This window comes from Cyprinus carpio, chromosome B7 (assembly GCF_018340385.1).
Source record: "Cyprinus carpio isolate SPL01 chromosome B7, ASM1834038v1, whole genome shotgun sequence".
Lineage (NCBI taxonomy): Eukaryota > Metazoa > Chordata > Actinopteri > Cypriniformes > Cyprinidae > Cyprinus > Cyprinus carpio.
In genome coordinates, this window is record NC_056603.1 from 44,936,602 (window position 1) to 44,960,000 (window position 23,399).

Here is a 23,399-nt window from a genome sequence, read left to right on the forward strand (position 1 = left end):
GTTGTGTAATCTTCCCTCTTTCTGTCTTTCAGCTCCACCAAAGTTCTTGCGAACCCCGAACGATCAGACGGGCGTTCAGGGCGGCGTCGCCTCCTTCATCTGCCAGGCTTCGGGCGACCCGCGGCCCAAGATCGTGTGGAACAAGAAGGGGAAGAGAGTGAGCAACCAGCGTTTTGAGGTATTAGGTCTATTGTTCTGATGTAAAATGCTCGACAAGTGAATGCTAACAACAGCCACACCCATCAGTTCAGCAACACCCACTCATTAGCATATCCTCCCACCCACTAACATGCATGGTCACTCATGTCCCGCTGCCGGATTCATGAAAATTGTCTTTAGAAAGAAAAAAAGAAAATGAATTAAAAAAAAAAAAATTGATTTGTAAAATAAACATACTTATACTTTAGATGACAAAGTATTTTTCACAAAAAAATAAATATTTAATACAAATATAATTTTTTCAAATAAAGCCAAGTTAACACTCATTTTACATACAGCACACAGAGAAAATGACATGAATATGACAATGTGCAAATGCATAAAGCGCAGCATAATTTTTAATCACAAATTTAATGTTTAAAGCATTCAATTCGCACGGACCGACCGTCACACAGAGAACACGCGATCATGCAGGTCACATGCACATTTCACAAGATCTCACAGCTGGAATCGACTAAGTTTGCAAGGTTTGTGAAAGTAAATTTTCATTAGCCATTCAATGATTTGTTTAAATGATGTAAATGCCTATTTGCTGAATGCTGACGGCAAATGAGAAAGTATTATAATGTTTGCCTTTCTACAGAACTGCTAAGGACAATAGCGAACAAGGGAGAGAATGTGAGCACTGTGTGCTCAGGCATTGCCGCTCTTTAGCACCATCAAAATAAAAGTCCTGCCTCGAACACATCTCGAATGCATCTCTTCAAATCTTGGCATTTGAAAAATTACAAATATCGGCCAATATATGGGCCCTGGCGACATATCGTCGGCCACTAGTTAAGACTTTTTTTTTCTTAAGCAGGGTTATACTAATTAAAACTAAAACCATCCAAAAATTGTTATTTTGAACCATATATATATATATATTATAGATATATATATATATATATATATATATATATATATATATATATATATATATAACATTTAACTAAGAAGAAAATAAAATAAAGAAAGTTTAAACTTATTTTGTTTCAACTAGTTGCCAAAACAAAATTTATCATATTCATATTTGGGGAAAACAAACAAACAAAAAACCTTCAATTAAAATTTAAATTAAAACAGGCACTACAAAAATAAAATTAAATTTTATATTAAAACAGGAAATTAAAATAAATTAAATTAAATAAAATTAATAGTTATAATTAAATTATAATGAAATACTAGTGATAATAAAATAATAATGCGTTGTGAATCCGGCCACTTATCCCAACAGCATGATATCATAAGAATGACCTTCATTTAAGGAAATGATGGATCAGATGCTTTCATCAAACATGCGCTTTGCATTTCTGAAATGCTCCCAGAAGCTGTTTTTGTTCTTGTGTTGAGCGTTTCATTTGCTTCCCAGTGCATCTTCCGCGACTCAGTCCTGTTTGTTTATTTATGTGTTTTGGATCGGAATCTCAGCCCAGCATGATGAACCAACGCATCACAGTTGAACACTGATAAGATTTTTAACAATTTCTGCATCATCTTGCCGCACAACAATCTTCATCTTCTGCTCACTAACGCGTAGCGGCGGCTAATCTACGGACGCTTATCAGCTGATATGGCACCTTTTTGCCTGCAGAAAGAAAATCTTATCAGCGTTCATCACATGCTACACAGCACTAACAGCCACTAATATGCTAACCTTCGATCCGCCACACGTCTTCACCTTCACCCATGCAACTCATTACTAATATCATGTTCAAACGTTCGTTTAACACTCCGTTTCTACTCGGCTTCGTTAGCCGGCTCATGCACTCAAGAGCGCATGCGTGTGAGCGCGTGGTCATACTCGCATTTCTTTACGTGAAAAGTGACAGTGAAAGAAAAGCCACAGCGTATGACCACTGATGTATTTAAGTCTGTAAAACGGAGAACCCTTCCTGGTTGTTTCTGTCAGAAGTGAGTATACATCTCCCGATTGCCAGCAACTAAACCTGTCTGTGAGCGTCCTGTGTCCCGTCCGTCTGGCGTCGAGGCTAATCGACTGTCTGATGACGTTTGTGCCTGTGACGTCACATCCCCATCCTTGTTTCATGTTTCATGCGATCCACTTTAAGAGTGGGCCAGATCACGCTGTCCCATTCTTAAAGCCGCCAGGTTTATCGTGAAACGTCTGGCTTAAGAATTAGCATAGCCTTCCGACATTCACTGAGCATTTTACACAAACCAAACCCAGCTTAAACATGTGTGACTGTTTTCTTCCCAGTGCATTACAAGACAGGATATATAGAGAGAGAGATGCTTAAGTATAGTTCATTTTAAAATTGCACTTAACTATACTTGGCCTACACAGTTTAATTGTTATATACTTAAGTATACTTGCTGTATAATGCTTTCTTCACACACACTGGTTCCTTTTACTCAACTACTCAACACAGCTTTGCAGTGGAAATAATACATGGTGACTGATTTCTGTCCAGTGCATTACAAGACAGAATATATATTTTTTATTTTTAGGGTATGATGAAAGGGTTGTTTTGTTTTATTTATTCATTTTATAGTGTTAAAAATTGTATATTATATTTATTCATTACACACAGACTGATATATTTCAAATGTTTATTTATTTTAATTTTGATGTTTATAACTGACAACTAAGGAAAATCCCAAATTCAGTATCTCAGAAAATTAGAATATTGTGAAAAGGTTCTATATTGAAGACACCTGGTGCCACACTCTAATCAGCTAATTAACTCAAAACACCTGCAAAGGCCTTTAAATGGTCTCTCAGTTTAGTTCTGTAGGCTACACAATAATGGGGAAGACTGCTGACTTGACAGTTGTCCAAAAGACGACCATTGACACCTTGCACAAGGAGGGCAAGACACAAAAGGTCATTGCAAAAGAGGCTGGCTGTTCACAGAGCTCTGTGTCCAAGTACATTAATAGAGAGGTGAAGGGAAGGAAAAGATGTAATAGAAAAAAAGTGTACAAGCAATAGAGATAACCACACCCTGGAGAGGATTGTGAAACAAAACCCATTCAAAAATGTGGGGGAGGTTCACAAAGAGTGGACTGCAGCTGGAGTCAGTGCTTCAAGAACCATTACACAAAGACGTATGCAAGACATGGTTTCAGCTGTCGCATTCCTTGTGTCAAGCCACTCTTGAACAACAGACAGCGTCAGAAGCGTCTCGCTTCAAATAGGACTGGACTGCTGCTGAGTGGTCCAAAGTTATGTTCTCTGATGAAAGTAAATTTTGCATTTCCTTTGGATATCAGGGTCCCAGAGTCTGCAGGAAGAGAGGAGAGGCACACAATCCACGTTGCTTGAGGTCCAGTGTAAAGTTTCCAAAGTCAGTGATGGTTTGGGGTGCCATGTCATCTGCTGGTGTTGGTCCACTGTGTTTTCTGAGGTCCAAGGTCAACGCAGCCGCACCCCCCCCCCACCGTATACCAGGAAGTTTTAGAGCACTTCATGCTTCCTGCTGCTGACCAACTTTATGGAGATGCAGATTTCATTTTCCAACACGACTTGTCACCTGCACACAGTGCCAAAGCTTCCAGTACCTGGTTTAAGGACCATGGTATCCCTGTTCTTAATTGGCCAGCAAACTCGCCTGACCTTAACCCCATAGAAAATCTATGGGGTATTGTGAAGAGGAAGATGCAATATGCCAGACCCAAGAATGCAGAAGAGCTGAAGGCCACTATCAGAGCAACCTGGGCTCTCATAACACCTGAGCAGTGCCACAGACTGATCGACTCCATGCCACGCCGCATTGCTGCAGTAATTCAGGCAAAAGGAGCCCCCGACTAAGTATTGAGTGCTGTACATGCTCAAACTTTTCATTTTTTTATGCTTTTTAGTTGGCCCAAGATTTCTAAAAATCCTTTCTTTGTATTGGTCTTAAGTTCTATTCTAATTTTCTGAGATACTGAATTTGGGATTTTCCTTAGTTGTCAGTTATAATCATCAAAATTAAAAGGAAATAAACATTTGAAATATATCAGTCTGTGTGTAATGAATGAATATATAATATACAAGTTTCTCTTTTTGAATAGAATTAGTGAAATAAATCAACTTTTTGATGATATTCTAATTATATGACCAGCACCTGTGTGTGTGTATATATATATATATATATATATATATATATAGAGAGAGAGAGAGAGAGAGAGAGAGAGAGAGAGAGAGAGAGAGATGCTTAATTATAGTTCATTTTAAAATTGCACTTTAGCATACTCGGCTTATACTGTTTAATTGTTTTATACTTTATTACACTTATAAGTATCATTTAGTATTCCAAGTATACTTGGTGTAGAATGGTGTATAAAGGTTTTCTGTACATTTCTTTCACACACACTGGTTTCTTTTACTCAACTACAGCATATATTTTATACATTTATAATAAGTCAGCTTTGCGGTGGAAAATCTTAATGTAAATGATACATGGTGGAAATTAATCTGACTTTTTTGTACACAGTATTATTAACCCTCGCAGAAACAGATAAACATTTGGCAGGCTTTACTGACATTTATTCTAAGGGGTGAGAGTTTTCTATCAGACATCATTCACATGGGCTTCTATTATAAGCCATTAGCAGAGTAAACAATTTGTGAACTTCAACTGAACTTTATTTCAAGTACAAAAATCACCTAAATAGGAAACTAGTAGTGTACTTAGAGAAGAAAAAAAGTAAACAGTAAATTGTAAGTATGATGAACAGCTCACTTAAAGATAGCATACAATTATACTTGCTGCATAGGAAAATATTAAACTAGTATATTTTAAAGTGCACTTGAATAAAGTTTAGAAGTATATAACAAACATTATACCTGTACTTTCACTTGTAGAATAGTTCACAGTATACTTGCAATACAAAGAAAACCAGTGCTGTACCCAAAGTTTACTGTTACTTGCAAAGCACACTTGAAAGTATACTTCTATAAACTAAAGACTGGGCCAGTTTAGTTCTGAAATTTGTTGTAATACATTCAACTATAGAACTAGTTCATTGAAACTACTATACTTACTGCATAAAGTATACATAAAAGATAAACTTGAACTTCACTTCAAATTTAAGTAAAAGCTTTGTTCGTCTTCGGAACACAGTTTAAGTAATTTTGGATGAAAACCGGGAGGCCTGTAACTGTCTCATAGACTGCCAAATAAATAACAGTGTCAAGGTCTAGGAAAGTATGAAAAGCATCGTCAGAATAGTCCATCTGCCATCAGTGATTCAACCGTAACGTTATGAAGCGACGAGAATACTTTTTGTACACGAAGAAAACAAATATAACGACTTTATTCAACAATTCCTCTCCTCTGTGTCTCTCCAAATCAGCGTAGCGCCATTCCAAAGGATTTATGCTAAAGATTTATAATGATTTACAAAAAGATTTTTTTTAAATAATAATAATAATAAAAAAAAATACAATTATGAAATGTGTTTAAAAGAGGCATACTAACAACATACTTGAATTAACAAGGTATTTTTCTTTTTTTCTTTTTTTTCGCACAGACAGTCAGTTGTGACCATCAGCTAAGATCGGTGTCATATCGTTAGGTGTGTTTTATTAGAAAAATGTTTTTTAGGAAACAATATTTAAGGTCTCAATTTTTAAGGTGTTTTTTGTATAAGTGTTTTTTTCCTGTTTGTGACTTTCCTGTTTAAATAAGGTTTAATATCATAGTTCGCTGGGCTTCAGGAAGAGAGATCTCTAAAATACCAGCAAATTTGCACATGTTTCTGAGGAAGCCAGTCGCAGCCCGGCCGCAGATCTTAACCAGACTGTTTCTGTGTCCTGTGTTCGTACTGTTGCGTCAGGTTGCGTAAATGAAGGTCGTGAAAACGGTGTCCGTTGTCTGTCCAGAGCTCTGTGTCAGGATGAAGTGTGTGTGAGAGCATGATTATCTGTCGTCAACTGTGGGCAAAAAAAACTCGCGTAACATATCTTGTCTCTCGCACCTGTAGGTCATAGAGTTCGATGACGGATCGGGCTCGGTTCTGAGAATCCAGCCACTGCGGACGCCGCGTGATGAAGCCATTTACGAATGCGTGGCCTCCAACAGTGTTGGGGAGACGAGCGCCACCACACGACTCACTGTTTTACGTGGTAGGTTTACGACCAAAAACCTGCGCTAACCTTTGCTCCCTCATTGCCTTCCAGCTTTCACAGGTATGTTCGCTGTGTCTGTATCTTTCTTCAGTGTGTGTGTGTGTGTATGTGTGTGTGTGTGTCATTTGAGTAGCTGGCCAATGCAGCAAATGACGTTTGGATGGAGCATGAAAAATGGAAAAGCTCCTTCAGCTCTCACTGACCTTGGAGCTTTTTAAGGGGGGTGATTAATATTCTAATTAGCAGACGGGCTTTCCCGCTCGCTAGCTTCGGCATCATCAATATAACTCTAATTTTATGCTACATTTACAACATTTCTTACAAAGTGGCCTTGTTGGACGTGTCGGCATCCATGTGGAGAAACCGGAGTGAAAATGCTCTCCTTTGCCAGTTTTTACCATTCGGACCCAACAAAAGGCTTTTACCTGACTTATCTTTTAATGAAATGATGGAATGCAGCTACTAAACAAAACAGCCTTCTGGTTGGTGTAAGAAAGAATCTGCCAGACCTAAAATGGGAGAAATGCAAGAGAAGAATATGCTTTCCACCTCCAAACATTAGCATGGTTATTGGCAAAACATTTTCCCTCTGCTTTGTCTTATTTTCTGCCTCCTCGCTCCTTTCTGGCCACATCCATTTTTGGAGGGAGAGTATTGCTGTTTGCAGCTCAGGCCTGATAAAACCTGCAACACAATAGCAGCGCGTCGCTTAGAAAACAGACACACACACACACACACACACACACACACACACACACACACACACACACACACACACACACACACACACACACACACTGCAGCACAGCAGAACTCAATCGGGGGAAGTCTGTGAATCTCTCTGGATATGTTGAGAATACAGGTCTAGAACTCTGTACAGATATGAAGTGAACAGCAGGGGAGACCGAGGGCGATGTTACAGGACATACTACCTTCATAACTCTCAGATCTCCCTGCCATCTGTGGGTCTGAGAAACATACGCTTCAATTTACTACCTTATTTAAGATGTACAGTTACCCCCCTTTATATTTAGACAATGATATTGACCCAGATTTTGTCATAATATCAGTGCTTTCAGTTATAAATATATCAGTGTTATTTAGTGTTATTTATATATCAGTTATTATATATATATATATATATATATATATATATATATATATATATATATATATATATATATATATATATATATATATATATCAGTGTTATTTATAACATTTATTAATATTATATTATATTTATTAAATATAGTATTTATTATTTTACCATTATTTATAGTGTTTATTATTTTTAATTAGCTATTATTTTCATGATTTCATTTTAATTTTTCATATGTATTTTTTCAATTTATATGCTTTAATATTAAGTATATAAGTTTAATTAATTTAATTTAATATTAAAACAATAGTTTTAGAATTTAATATATTTAAATAAAATAAAATATTCTAAATATTTTTATATATAACTGTTAATTTTAATTAATAGTTTTAGTAATTTTATTCAAATTTTTAAATGTTTTTATATAGGTTAATTGAATTAATTAGGTTTAATATTTTAAGTACATTAGCTTATTTTAGTTAGTTATCAAGGCAATGTTTTTCATTTTCATTTAAACTTATGTAATTTTTATGACTTATTATTATTTTTCATTTTTATTTTTATTTATTTATTTATTTATTTTTATTTATTTTTTACATTTTTTTCAGCTTTGTCAATTAACCTTTTGTTTTAATTATATTTTGGTTTTACCTGTCAATAACAACACTGATTAATGTTACTGAATAGATTCTTCTATCTGTTAGCAATAATATGCATTTAAAACAAATGCCAGTGTGAGACCTACTCAATAATGAAATAATTTTACTAAAATATATTGATTAGTTCAAGAAGAGTCTTTAACTAAATACATTGATGAAATGATGTCTGTTGCATATTTCAAAGAATCATTTTTGGACTTTAAAAGTTTATTTTATAACTAGAGCTGCATGTCCAATCAGATCCTGTGCAGTACCTGTCTGCGAGAGTTTAACTATCTGACATTTATTTGAACTTTTGTCCAACAACCTGGAGATAAAATAGATTTTAATTGAAATACAAGCCGCTAAAACCAAAGAAATTGCTTTTATACTTTAAAATGAGATTTTTGGTAAAGATTTCATGTGAAGTTACCATGGTGGGAATAAATATGATTATTTTACCTTCATCAAATTTTATGTAAAACGCCTTAACTCGGGCTCTCCAATCCAATAATGAGTCAAGGAAGATTAAAAGCGACTGGCGGCTCGTTCGTCACACTGAAATGGAAGGTCGAGTCGAGCACAAAGCGTTGTGTGATTGAGTATTGCACAGGAGAGTCTGCAGTGTCTCGTCTGAGCTCACACACTACAGCAGTATGTGCACTATAAATGCAGTATGAGTCGTGTGCTTTTCTCTCTCCGAGCCTCACCTGGAATGATGGTCTAAATGGAAATCTTATAATTACGAACAGGAAGCCCTAAACAAATATTTATCCATTAATATAAATGAAGGAAGCCGAGTTGTAGTAATTACTGCACATTCAGCCAGTGGGCAAGCAGCTTCGTTTGAGCATGAATAATGACACAAAACTAATACATATTCCGCCATAAGATATCAGGCTGCGGCAGACTGCACGAGTGTCGAAAACAAGCTTTGCATTAGAGCGTCTTTGCCTCGGTTAAGCCCCGACATACTTTTCTTCCCCTAGAAACGTGGCGTTCAATCAGCCGTGCTTGTGTTGTGTGGGAATATGGGTCATGTCTTATTCATGAATGCACCCACTGAACCGGGACCAATGCGTTCGGTCCTTTCACAGACTGGCCAGGGATTTCAGGCCCATATTTGCCAATAGGGTCACAGGCACAATGCATTCTGCATGAAAGAAAACAAAGATCCCTGCGATGGAGAAGCGTGAATGCTGCTGGTGGCCGCGGTAGCACGAGTACTCTTCAGAGAAACGATTTTAACGGAATGGTTCACCTCAAAAAACCCAAACGAAAGGCCTGTCACCATTTACTCACCATTGGAAATGAGTGTGCGATGTTTAGCAGAAGGTTCAAGCTGCTGTTTTCCATAAAAAAAAAGTTTGTTTGTGGCCATATTCCAAACTGTCATCCAACCTAATGCACATATGATGTTAGAACTTCAGCAGAGGGGGAAATAATGAGTGAAAAACTTACACGTGGCTCTTATTTCGGGTCACACATCAACATGTGACTGCAGAGGACTTGTAATATAGTGCATGAGTCATGTGGACTAAAGTTATGCCGCTTGTATTTTTGCTTTTATTGTGTTTTTTTTGTAATAAAACACCAACAATGAAGCATTAGATGTGTAAATAGTGACATAATGTTCTTTGAAACTTTTTATTGTGCTGTAAAACTCATACACAACTTTAAAAATCCAGTGGAAATAGATGCGTCAGAGCAAATAAGACAGATTCAGATTCAGGTTGTTGGTTGGATAAAGCAGAGAGTTCTGGAGAAGTAAAGTGCCACTAGACATGCTGGCACTGAAAGGGCTTTAAATGACCCTGAGGGGGAACATTAGCGTCAGAATTTGGCTCCAGGGATGGAGAAACATCAGAGAGATTAACTGAATTCATTTAGTTCAATGTGCTGTGACCTGATGTCCATTTGACGTCCACTCACACAGTCAGCCGGAGAACATCATCAGCGCTGACGTTACAGCGCCGCAGGCACCGACCCCATCATCCTGTCCTGAAAACAGACATATATATTTCAGAAGCCATTAGCATGAAGAGTAACTTGATGTAAAAATATCAAATGTCTGTTTTCAGCCTTAAAATGGGGATTTTGGCCAGTCTTCACTTTCTCATGTACATCCAGCAATGATCCAAAATCATGCAACAGTGTCATAATTGTGATCGAGTACATTACATTGAGAACTTTATTACATTAAGAACTTTATTAGTTATTGACTCATTTTAATTACCAAAATATAATTGAGCAGTGTCCCATGTGTTGAGCTCATCCCTTTTATTGCATCATTGTTATTTCATCATTGCCCCATATACAAAAAATCTGACATCCATGAAAATCCCATTAGACACCTTCCAGGAAATTACAGGAAGACAAGCAAATCTGCTTACTTCTAGAAAATATATTGCTAATTTGGTAACAATTTACCATATGGTCCCATTACAGGAAATCAGCTATTTTTTAAGTCTTTGTTTAATATAACATTATTCGATAAAATAATAAATAATTAATAAAGCTGATTGTTGTTGCTGGTTGCTAGAGCATTTTAGAGAATATAAATGTTTTAAAAATTTTTTTTTTATTGTGTTTTTGAATGTTGAAATTAACTAAGATTAAGATTATATACTTTAGATGTATATTTCATTGTAAAATCATGTTAACTAATGAAAGTGTTACCATCAACCTTGAAAAGAAATTTATTGTAAGAAAAAAGTGCATTTTAATTCATAGAAAATGCAAGTTTATCAGTAACAATAAAACATCATTTGGCCCCAAACTAACAGCTTTATATGTTCACTATGTTACTGCTCATTCTAGTGCCATACTTAAAGTTTATTTAGATATATTTTCAATTAAAAATATATATATATATATATATATCAGATTTTAAAACTGTATCCTTTCTCCAAACGGGACATTGCAGAGGAAGAAAGCAAAATGAAACCACTCATATGGTTTTATTTTTTTTTAAAAGATCAACATCTTCCCAGTTTTGCATCATATTTGCGAGTGTGCTGGTTGTTAGATGAATTCTAGGTGTTTAGAGTTAGTTATGATGTTAAAAAAACACTTCCTGTATCTTCATTTAATTGATAAGAGCTTTGATAGCCCCATCTTCTGCACCGAGGGCTGAAGAGTGTCGTTCTGCTCTGCTGTGTCACGGAGGGAAGGTCCAAGAGCTGCTCTTTCATTCAGATCTGTTTCAGTGCCGATCCAAAGCGGAGCTTGAGGAACTCTGGCAAATCCAGTGAAAAGCCTGCGTGATCATGACGGATGACACCGACGGGAAGCGCTCCGTTCTCTGCCTGCAGTTGAGGCATCTAGACAAAGCCTGTTTTATGGTAATCCGGAAATATCCGTGCCAGAGCCGGAACGCCGGCACCTTTCTTCTGAACGCGCTCGAAAGTGCATCAATCGACTCCAATCTGAACGTCCCTCAGCTTTCGCTTTGAACGCAGGTGTAATCTTCGGCACACAGTCGCACAGGAAGTCCGCCGAGGTGCAATTTAAAATCCTGACAGAAAAACAAAGGCATTGACGGCCGTCCAGACGAACTGCTGCCTCAGCGCCCGCGGCATCTTTGAGCGAGGTGGGTTCGCGGAGGGAAATTGCTGTGACTGTTGTTTGGTGTTCTGACAGCTGCATCGAGAGTGAAAGGGCCCAAGAAAAGCTAGCGGAGCACAATGCACTTTCGTTTACCCCTCCGCCTCGCAGGAGCCGAGACCTCAACGGCCCACCGGCGCTTTCAGACGTTTCCGAAGGGCCTTTCACCGCTGGAAACATGCTGACTTATCTCGCAACCCAGGTGAACCCTTCTTTGAGCTGGAAAATAGAACTGTAGAAAGGACCTGAGACAGCACATAAAGTCGGCGCGCCTTTGTTCGAGCAAAGTTTCTCCGCGCGACCCGCTCCTTCCGCTTTAAATGAGCGCCGATGCTGTTCATCACAGAAATGGAACAACAGATAATGACGAGTTATTTATTCTCATAATTAAAGACGGAGCCGTTAGACATTATTGATCTTTCCTCATGTGTAATTAATGGAGAGGAGGAGATGGTAATTGTACAGTATGAGTTTGGAGCGCAGCATCCACTGAGACGGATGAGTGTAGAACCGGACTCCGCGGAGAGCCCTAAACACTGATAGATCGTGTGTTGGCCTGAGTGGATGTGGATATCGATCCCTACGGATGGCTGTGGTACTTTCCCCATTACTTTCTTCTCAGGGAAGCCTGAGCTGCTGCTTGTTGTTGTGGGTGAATTTGTTTCTAGAGCTCTGGAATCGTTTTGAGTTGGTTCTGATTTCCTTCTTCAGGTTTTCTGCTCTTAAATGTTCTGGCCATCAAAGACACACTGCTCTGAACAGACATGTAGGTGAGGCTATACTGTGACGCCGTGAAGTCAAGGACAGTCTGTCACCGCATGGCAAAGAACATCTATTTCCTCACAGTAGAGCTTTCAATCCCTGTTCTTGGAGGAACTTGGACACCACACTAGGGATGAACCATTTTGGAAAATAATCGAATTGCAGTTTTTTTTTTTTTAACAATATTACGATTGTGATTTAATATGCAGTTATTTTTTATAGCTCTTTATGTTCTGTAGTATTCAAACAAAAACAGGAAAAAAACAAACACCTGCATCACTTGAAATGTTGAAAAATAGCATAGAGAGAATAACTGTTGTTATTATTATTATTCTCTCTGTTATTTATTATTTTTTGTGAGTTTCATGCTGTCAGCGAGGGCATAGGACACACACAGGCATTCCTCCTCACCAATGACATTAAACACCGTGTCTACACCGGACACGAGCGGCAAAATACAGTAGAATACATTATAATCAGTGACGCTGTCTACACTGGACGTGACGCGACAAAACCCAACATTAAACTGATGCCTTGTTCTATTTATGACATACTGACACAATGATTTGCAGCGGTTGCTTTGTCTACTGTAGCGTCCAGTGTACAGTAGAGCTGTTGCGACGCGAGAACTGTAGCGTCCGGTACAGACACAGTGAGTGAAGCGAGAGCAAGATATGCCTCGTCATATTTTCTGCATTTAGCTTTTGAATGACCAGCACATGTCTGGGTCTGTGCGACATCATCTATGGCTTTTCTCTTCCCTTTCAAAACCCGATCCATCTCCCATTCTACATTACATCCTTTGGCTCTTTATTGTTTGATTTATTTTCCTTTTCTGCTGATTTTTCTGCGCGTTTCGAGGGGGGTCCACTGGTAAAATATATTATGTATGGAGGGGTTCCCCAAACCGCGGACTTGTCAACAGTGTAGCGTGTTAACTTGATGCTTCCTCTGAAGACTGCTTAGATGCTTAGATTTAGGCCTATTGATTTGGGTTTTATTTTGATTAACTGCAGAAGGAAAAGGAAAAATCACTGCCCTAGGGGGCGCTATAATTAAGAGACTCAAAATACTGATTGGTGCCTAAATTAGTATTTACAATCTGGGTGAAGCATGAGTATAACAAATTGTGTGTAAAATGTTACAAAAAAAAAAAAAAAAAAAAAAATCATTTTCAGTGTCGTTGCATTACGGGTATCCCAAGTTTAAATCCCAGTTTGTGGACCTTTTCCCAGTCCCCCTCTTACTCTTCCTGTTAATACCTACTGTCCTTTCAAAATAAAGCCAAAAAGGCCAAAAATAAATCTTAACAAAATGTTTAATTGGAACTTTCGATTTTTTGTGTCTGTGTTTCTTCGAAGACGTCCATTCGCTCTGTCGGGGGAGTTTGAGACTGGACCTGCTGAAGTGTTTGTGTTGTGCTGGTTTTGTTGAGCGCCGGCTGGAGATGAGGAGGTGCTAATGGCTTTGCAGGGGAGTTTGTGGGAGTGAAGGGCTCTTATCTGAAGGCTTTGATGCTCTGTATATTGGAGTCATTTTCTGCTAGATGAATCGGCCTCCTCCGGGTCGCCCTTAATTCAACTAATGACACTCTCGAGAGGAGAGGCTCCACACGCCGCTGGGTAATTATGGCCGAATGCAGAGTCGTAGGGCGGCACACCATAAAGAGCGCCTGCAGAAACGTGGAAGATGACGCAAGGAAACGTGCACATGCAAAGTACCCAGAATGCATGGCATCAGTGGAGGAAAGATGGCATGATGTTGTAGATAGGGCTGGGCGGGATTTCATTTTATCGATAAATTGAAAGGGCATGTTTTTCCACTATTTTATTATTATTATTATTATTAATAATAATAATAATCGCTAGTCCTGAGCGGTTGTTCACACAGAATAAAAAACACGAGATGCAATAGTGGAATGGGAAAAATGCAAGAAATTTCAGAAAAATTGAGATTTAATTTTTTTGCTCTAGTTGTAGTTAAGAGCGTCTACCAGCAGAGGCTAATGGGATCAGGCTAACCAGACAAACCCGAGCCCGTGGGGTGAGTGAGATGGATAACTGTGACAAAGAGCTCATTTAATCGAAAACACGTCACCTGTTACCTGTGTTTAACAATGAGTTACACACACACACACACACTGAGTGTGATTTAATGAGCGATGGGGAGCTGCTGTGGTGTGAAGGAGGTTTCGCAAAATAAACCCACAAATGACAAACGGGTTTAGTCAGCAGAACATCCAACGATCTGCAGCCCTTAAACGAAATTAATTATAAAAGCTCAGAGGAAATGAAAGCTCGAGCGACGTCTGTCTGCAGCCAGAGGACACAGAGAAAGACGCGCTTTTGTTGTCTTTTGTCTCGCGTTGACTCGGGGAATCTCCCGCGCCGTCAGCCGTAATGAGCAGCTGGATGTGACCTCGACGCGTCTCCACGCAAAACCAGCTTCAGTCCTCACCCGTTCCCACAAATCAACTTTGTGTTCATGGAGAATTACTGGGAAAGCCTCTTCTGGAGAAAGAAAGCAATTGTGTGAAACAGAGAGCAGATTACGCAGGACTGATCTCCTCCTGCTGGATGCCAGATTGTTCCCTCTGCGTATGACGTGCGTCTGATCTCTGAAATACTGACATGTATTCATTTACATTATAATGTGTGTTCTCAGAAACAGTCAACAGTCTGCTATTGGCTGCTTTTATGAAGAAAAAGCCACCGTCTAAAACACTAAAGATATGACTTTCTAAAAATGATTTTATAGAAACAGTGTTGTTATTGTTTAGTGAAACTAAAACTAAATAACTAAAATGGTAATTTCATAAAACATAAATATTACAGGAAGAATGTAAACAAACAAAGAAACCTGAAATAAATCATTTGGGGTACTAAAATTATTAAAACATAAAATAAAGCTAAATATGAACAAATATTACAAAATAAAATATAAATAAATGTAAATAATGACAAAGCACATAAAATTACTAAAACTTAAACTAAAGTTCAAATGAAAACAGAAAATTAAAAAAGGTGATTCAAAATATAAATATTTCAGTAGTATATTAATATATATATATATATATATATATAAATATATATATAAATAATAATAATAATAATAATAATAATAAAACTAAAATTACAGTGAGACCTCAAACAATAAAAAATAAAGCTAATTCAAATATATATTCAAATATAGAATATTCTGGAAATGTTAAAATTCCCAGATTCTCTCTCTCTCTCACACACACACACACACACACACACACACCTGGCGCAGCATGAAAGTGTTGCTCGTCCTCCTCCACACACACACCCACACACTTACAGACGTGTGTCACGCTCCCGACACACACACGTCAACCTCTCTGCCAGCGCGAGGGGGCGGACCATCCAGACCTCACTCCTGAGTGGGCGGAGACACGCTGCCGACTTCCTGCCGTTATTACCCACAATTCCTCTGGATGCGATGCCACAGGGCACGCATGCAGAAACAGAGGGTTTCTTTCTTTCTCTCTTCTGTCTCAGAATGATGTGCCGCTCTGAGTAGAGCCGTGTATCTAGTGAGGAACATTGGTTCGGTGTTTCATCAGACGGGAAGCACATGTGTGGTATTTCAGGAGCAGATCAGCTACAGCTGCTGCAGCAAGTGTGCATTCTGATCCCGCTGCAGGTCAAAGGTCGTCTCATTCATCTCAGGAATGCAGCGAGCCAGAGATCTGAAACACGGCCTGAGATTCCAAGACAGAGACGTCAGGAATTCACTCTCTCACGGGAATCAGTGCTGAACGCTCATGTTAACCCTCTACTGCCTGACGCTTAGAGAAGAGTCGGGAACATTCCAGTCTCATACAGTGAGAATAACAGCACAGTTTTATTCAGAGATTCAGACTGAACAAAAATAGGCAATTTGGTGCAGATGCTGATATTTCTCTGCTGAAGTTCTGCTGCTTGTGATGTAAATCAATAAGATCTTTATAACAATAGAGCAGATACTGACATAAACTGATCTAAATATCAGTCTGTGCTCTATATCTGCAGTAATGTGTCTCAGTGAGATGAGATGTAAATGATCCAAACATATAATGCAGTGATTGAGAGATGAAGAAATAAAGGCTCCTCAGAAGATGTGAGATGTTTCTGGAGGCTCGTGAAGATCATTCCTCCGCTGAGGAACAGTGAAAGTAAAGCTTCTGGAAACAAATGCTCCTCAAAAGATCCTGATGATCAGATTTGAGACTCTAAAACATGATTGATGGAGAATCAAGTAAAGCTGAGCTGCTTCAGTCCAGTAAGAGTTCATCTGGAGATATTACTGCAGTTATTCTGACCTTTACTTGATCAAAATCACTCAAGATCTGACACCAGAAAGACAAGTGAAGTACCAGCTGAAGTGGACATTTGTATAATTATACTAAAAGAGAGAGTGACAGAAGACGATGTAGCAGTTTGTGTGCAAAACATGTTTAACAGCAACATTTTAATTTGAAGGCATTTTTGTGTATCAAATATGATACAGTAGCTTTATAAGGTTAATCATGCTGGTTTTGATAATGCTTTAGTATGTGTGTTTTCTAAGTGCTTGGGTCTCTCTGCCGTCATTCAGAGCTGATGAGCGAGCGATCGATAGACTTTATCAGTTCGGCGGTCCAGACGATCAATAAGCGTTTACACTCAAGGGCTTCCACACAATCAGAGAGTCCATGTGGAGCACTTCCACAGACACATCTACTGTATCGACAGCCCAGAGAATCTGTGGAGGACTGTAGGAACGCGCTCGATGATAAAAACACGTGGACCTTCATGTTTCATATTATAACTATAGAGGAGAGAATCGCACAGATGGTCTGCTCTGTAAAAACAGCTGTTTGTGTTAGAGGTTGTGTCCAGAGCTGTTGTTAGTCTGTTTGTTTGTTTGTTTAAATACCCAGACAACATTATGAATCATGTCGGGTCACCATTTGTTTCAATTTCTAATCCGAATGAGAAGCCAGTTAAAATGAGGTCGAAATTTCTATAGATTAATAAAGTACACTTTAGCATGCCAGAAATAATTTACTTCAAAAGAATATACTTAAGTTGTTGTGTATATTAAGAAAAGGAGAGGGCCATACACCAATCCCTGAGGTACCCCAGTGTTTACAAACCTATAGGAATTTTGTTCATCTTTGCAACAGAAATATCCTCAAACAAAAAAAAAACACACAAAAAAAAAAAAAAAAAAAAACACACACACACACACACACACAATGATAAATGTTTATGTTTAATTTTTAGCCTAGAGTATTTCTGTTTTTCATAAGACTTTCATGTTTTGATTATGTTAACCACACCTTTTTTGTTGATAAAATAGAGTTTCAAAGGATGGACAAAAATGGTTAATGTAAATGATGAAAGTTTTCATTCTCTAGTGAACTACTCTCTTAATATGGCCTTCGTCAGGATGTGGGAATACCAGATATGAATTGAGAGCTTTCGGCATGAATCTGACACAATCTTTTCATATGGAGATCCTGTAACGTCCAGGCAAACGTGCAGCAGAGTTCTCCATGTCCAGACAGAGACACTGGTGGACACCTGCTCTGGTTTCTAGCTAGCGCTGCTTTCATCGCCGGAGGTTGGCGTTCCTGTACAGGTCAAATTTCTGACTTACGAGAGACATGATTGATGGAAACACTGCAGCTTTTTCCCTCCATCTCAGTGAAAGTGCTCGCAAGATTATACAGCAGCTGGAATGCACTGATAAACCCGCCGGTGGCCGGATTAGCCGCCTGTCATTTACCACGCGGCCAAATGTAAAAGATAACCTTTATTATCACAGAACAAGTGTCACATGAAGAAGAGGAAAATAACAGCAAATGGAGAGAAGCCGAACGAGGAAGCGTTAATGGAGAGCTCTTACATTCGCTGGAGTGATTCTGTTTGAGATGGAACAAAAGCGTAATTAACAGGCCACGCTGAACCATGCCAAAGAAAACAAGCAAATACTTCAGGGGGCGTAAATGAGAGCAGAGAGCCGGAGAGGGGGTGGAAATGCAAACGCACACGCAATCTACTGACTTGAGTTTTAAGAGCTTTATTTCTGACAGCTATCAGACGTCTCGTCTCCTCTGTTCTCTCACTGTGTTGAATACTTGATAGAAAGTTTCTCTATAATGTGCACTGAACTATAATCGAGCATCAGCCCGGTTCGTCAGCAGCTTCGAGGAAGATCAGAATAATTCACAATAACTGATGTGCTTCTGTCATTAAATATAACTCAATTTATTTGTATATCAGTTTAATTTTAATAATTCTAATACTTTAATTGAAATGCATTTTATCAGCTTTTAATCTTTTTTTAAAGCAAGATTTAATTTTCCCATATGCATCAATACATGCAATTAAATGTGAATAAAAAAAATAATAATAATAATAATCTTGTGCAAGTGCATGCAATGATAACTAATAACATGTTATGTGTACTGAGTGTGAATTTTCTGAGCAGTAGTGGATGAAGAAGCTATTTTGCACTAAACAGTTCAGATAGACTTCCTAAGAAGTATATTTAGTGTATTATTGCCTAATTTAAACAAATATTGTTCCTCTATTCCTGAAAATGAAGTGGTTTTTGATTCCCAGCGTTGTGTTCAATTTGGCCCTTCTGTCACGGTTGTGACTCACTGTTCCAGAGCACAAGATGCTCTCTGTATTAATTAACACGGGGGACTAATTACTCACACACAGACACATCAGTAACAGAAGAACAGCGGTAGAGTTTCCTCGTGACGGACCTTCTGTCTCTCAAATCCCGGATCAATGCAGCGTGAGCGCGTCTCTGGGGTTCAGCCGCAGTCCAGGACGAATCCAGCAACATTGACTGCCGTCACAGTCTAGCAGAGAAAACGCTCCTCTGCCCTTTTGTGGCTGAAAACACCAGCACAAACTTATCTTGAACGAAGTGAAGCAAACACAAGCCCACCCTAACCCACTTTAGCCCGGCACTCGGCACAAATGCACCAAAGGAAGCGGAAAATACGGCTGGGATGGCAGTCATACTTGAAGGGTTTCCTGCTATTTGTCTCTGTTGGTAATCTGCGCTTTGCGGCGGGAGGGATGACCGCAGCACAATGCGTCTTTACACCAGCTGACCTGTGACAGCGGCTCTAAGGAGATTGCACTCGCTCAAAACGTCCAACAAATATATCTTATTATGGCCAGAGGGGATTTTCCACAGCGAATAACCTCATCCAGGCAAAAACAATCTGCGACGACACTAAAGGAATGAGAGCGAGGCAAAGCTGCATCTAATACGTGCCTCAGTCGCTCTGTGACGCTGATCGATTCCCAACACAAAGCTATTAACTGGCCGCAGCTCTGTGTGTTTTTGAGCTCGGTGAATAACGCCGCGGCCGGCAGAAGAATGCCTGGTATCTCGCTCGCAGCGTTTCTCACAGATAAGCGAAAGAATCAATTACGCCGCGCTTCCTTTTAATTTCCAGCTGCAGCGAATCGCCTCCTCTGGCTTCCCTCAGTGTCAGTTAAACAAACCCTGCTAACTTCAGCGGGTAAACAGTAACTAATCACGCCGGAGCGTTAGCCAGTCCGCAGAGACTCAATTAGCTGTATTTAATTAGTGCGTCCTCCTCTGCGATTAGACCGGCGCGTTAGGGAGCGTTTGTGGCTAACGAGAGAGAAGTGCTGTCGTTTTCGAAAAGACCGCTACAGTAATGCATTGAAATATACAGTGGGCCTGGAAAGAGCTTATTGTTGAGTAAAAATCTTACATTTCACTTTTTCTAAACAAAATCTAAATACGTAACTTAGCCAAACTGAAATAAAACAAACTTGAGTTGAAGTACTACAATGATTAAAACGGAAATCAAATAAAATAAATACATAAATAAATACACAAGCACAAAGAAAACTGACAATATAAAATATAAATCACAAAAAAACAATGAACATAAGAAATATAACCTTGGTCACTAACTGAAGTAAAATAAGTTAAAGCTGAAGTACTGCAATTACTAAAATTGAAATAACGATAAATTATTAAATAAAAGCTTATATATATATATATGTATTGCCTTGGTAGCTAACTGAAATAAAATAATAAATTCATAATAGAAATGATAAAATAAGTTGAAGTATTAAAATTACTAAAACTGAAATAAAAAAAATAAATAAACAAAGCTATATATAAATAATAAAAAACATCTAAATCTAATAAAAATATCAAAACTTCATAAAAAATATTACTAAAACTTCAACAAAAATTTACATTAAAACTGAAAATAGAAAAATTAAAGCCAAGTCAAAATATTGCTATTGAAATAAAGATTTACATACATGCATACCTACTTACCTAACTGCAATAAAGTTTAGGTTAAAGTTATAAAATTACTAAAACCAAAAATGAAATAGAAAATAAATGAAAGCTAAAAAGAAATGACACAAGTAGATTACTAAAATTTTAACCAAAATTAATACTAATGATAATGTAATAGCATATAAATAGTGCTAAAATAAAACACTGAGACACTTAAGACAATTAATAGTGCATTAGCACAGTGTCCCACCTGAGGCATTTATTTTAAAGAGTTAAATATGTATGAATGCATGAGATGAAGTGCAGACTAACACTTTCTGAAGTCACGTGGTGCCATTCCCCCGTCAGCAGCGTATTAGGCAGCACATTCATCGGTTCCTCGATGACCCGAGCATCATTAATGTGTGTGAATGGTCACCGGGGGGTTTTCTTTCACCCCGCGGCGGCTGCCGACTCTCTTCACGGGGCGACTGCGCCATTATTCTGCGTCCGGTAATGTGAGGAAGGGAGATATACTGTACTCCAGTGTATAATGAGAGCTCAGGTGAGCACTTGGGATCCGTTTTGCCCTTGATGTTAAAGATGGTAAATGCGAGTGTGAGAAAAATGATCTCATGGTCTTCTAACTTTTAATCGTATCGCTGCTTTTTGCCTTCGTAACTCCAAAATTCCTCTTGCCCTCACCTTCTGAATAGACCTACACTGCTGTTTTACCCTTCGCTCTCCTGGCTGTGATTTATTCATCCTCCAGCAGAAAAACCTCACTGTGGCCACGAGCAGAAGTGCTAACATAGCATATGGCAAACGCAGCTCAATTAATTTATGCTTTGAAATGTTTTTGTCAATAACCTTTCTACTCGAAAAGCTTACAATCATGTGGAGAGCACAAATTAAATAACAATTAATGGCGGTTATTTGCTCGCCATTAGCTTGAGGACGCATCTCTGCCTCTGCCGTGGCGTTTTTCAGCAGTTAATCAGAGAACTGGCAGAGTGAAGTACCATTTAATTCATGAGGTGATTTATAAATGTAATGCTGATTAATTGTGTGTGTGTATTTCTTGGTGAAAAGTGAACAATTACTGACTTGTATTAAAATACACCAATTTTTTTGTGAAATGCTCTTGGCTTCTGTTTAGATGCCAATGATGAACGTGTGCAGGAATCCTGATCAACAGTGTCAGTTAATAGTGCTTTTCTGTCATGTTATCAGAAGAGACAATGCTTTTGTAAATAGCAAATGTGGTGCTTAAATCTCACTTCCTCCGTGTCAAAATGTGCATTTTGCAATAAACATGCATCAACAATAAAACAGAATGGATATTTGGGATGGTTTGAAGAATAAAAGAGCCCCAAACGAATCCCAGACATGTTACTGAATGAGTTTCCGTCATTGCAAAGCCGCAATCTTGTAGATTATGTCAAAAGGATGACAATACTAATAATTGTAATTGTTAATAATCAGCAAGGCATTCAAAAAAGACATTTGATGTGTTTAAAACTAGCTACCTTTCATGCTAAACGAATTTTCTTTTAGACCATAGTTTATCTGATAAAAAACAGTGTTGCATTTTTGTCTCTTATGCCTTGAAAGAAAGGGACACCAAAGTGCAGTGTATTCATGAAAAGTGCTGCTAAAACAATGCCAGACTCCAGAAATCCATATTTAATTATGCAGCGGAGCTAAAGAAAGTCTTTTGCTGTTAGTTTGAGATATATGAATAGAAAATGTCCCAGGGGAAAGCCTCCTTAATGACCGGAGAGGACCAAGGACGAATGTATTTGGCTGAACTTGTCGAGTTCTTGCTGCTTTAGTGGAAGGAGAATTCGCGGTTCTGTATTGTACAACAGAGACTACAGATCGATTCCTCTCAGGAGAGAAAATGTATAGTCTCACAGGCATATTTTGATTTCCAACAATACATATAGCCTGAAAGGCATTGATTTTCAAGCAGCATGGATTGTCACGTTCGATAATTATTAGCAGCATTGCCTCTGTTCCTCTAAGGTTGACTGCAGGCACTTGGCTTTATGGCAGGTGAAATTTGGCTCGATTTAAAGAGTTTGATTCACACGTCGACCTTGGCATTGCTTTAAAGACTTAAACACACCCACAGCCAATACGCAATTAGCGTTGTGCTGAGCTTTGGATAAGTGTCTCATATGTTATTTGTTGGCCTTTTCATAAACCTTGGAAATAAATTAGCAGAGTTTATTGAGAGTGAGCGTGAGTCTGGTCATTTCTGCAGTGATACATTCTGCATTGAACACAGGCAACAGATGGATAAGATGAAACCGTAAGCCAACATTCAAATTAAATCATTTAGCACATTCATTTATTTTACGAAAGAGGTAAAACACAAGCCATTTATCTTAAAGGAGCCATGGCTATTGGCATTTATGTTAGAGGGGATTTGGATATTAGCAGAGAAAAAGTACGCTGAGATAGACTGTGCATATGTGGGTAGCAGTCATAGCAAAAGTTTTGTGCCTTTTATAACTGTTGTAGTGTACATTGAGAAGACTAGCAGGCCTAGTACTGAACCTTGGGGCACTCCAGTGCTTAGTTGATCACACCCTCCCTGGAAACCTTCAATCTTGCAGATAATAAGTAGGTTTTGTGCATGGGGGTTTAATGGGTGGCATGCATGATGTGCAGATGTACAGAAGTGAGGTAAATTGCTAAACCATATCAAGCAGAATCTAATTGT

General features: G+C 38.4%; 1 protein-coding gene across 44 annotated transcripts in view; it reads left to right on the forward strand.

Annotated features, from left to right (window-relative positions):
• LOC109099286 (receptor-type tyrosine-protein phosphatase delta-like) overlaps nucleotides 1–23,399 on the forward strand; it is a 310,570-nt gene that overhangs the window by 225,922 nt on the left and 61,249 nt on the right. For 25 of the 44 annotated variants that reach the window (XM_042728811.1, XM_042728810.1, XM_042728817.1 and 22 more), the window contains 2 exons: nucleotides 33–181; nucleotides 6,133–6,274. In XM_042728811.1, the coding sequence (XP_042584745.1) occupies nucleotides 33–181; nucleotides 6,133–6,274 (291 nt within the window). The remainder of the gene's footprint in view (nucleotides 1–32; nucleotides 182–6,132; nucleotides 6,275–23,399) is intronic. The other 19 variants (XM_042728844.1, XM_042728845.1, XM_042728846.1 and 16 more) reach the window with 1 other exon arrangement.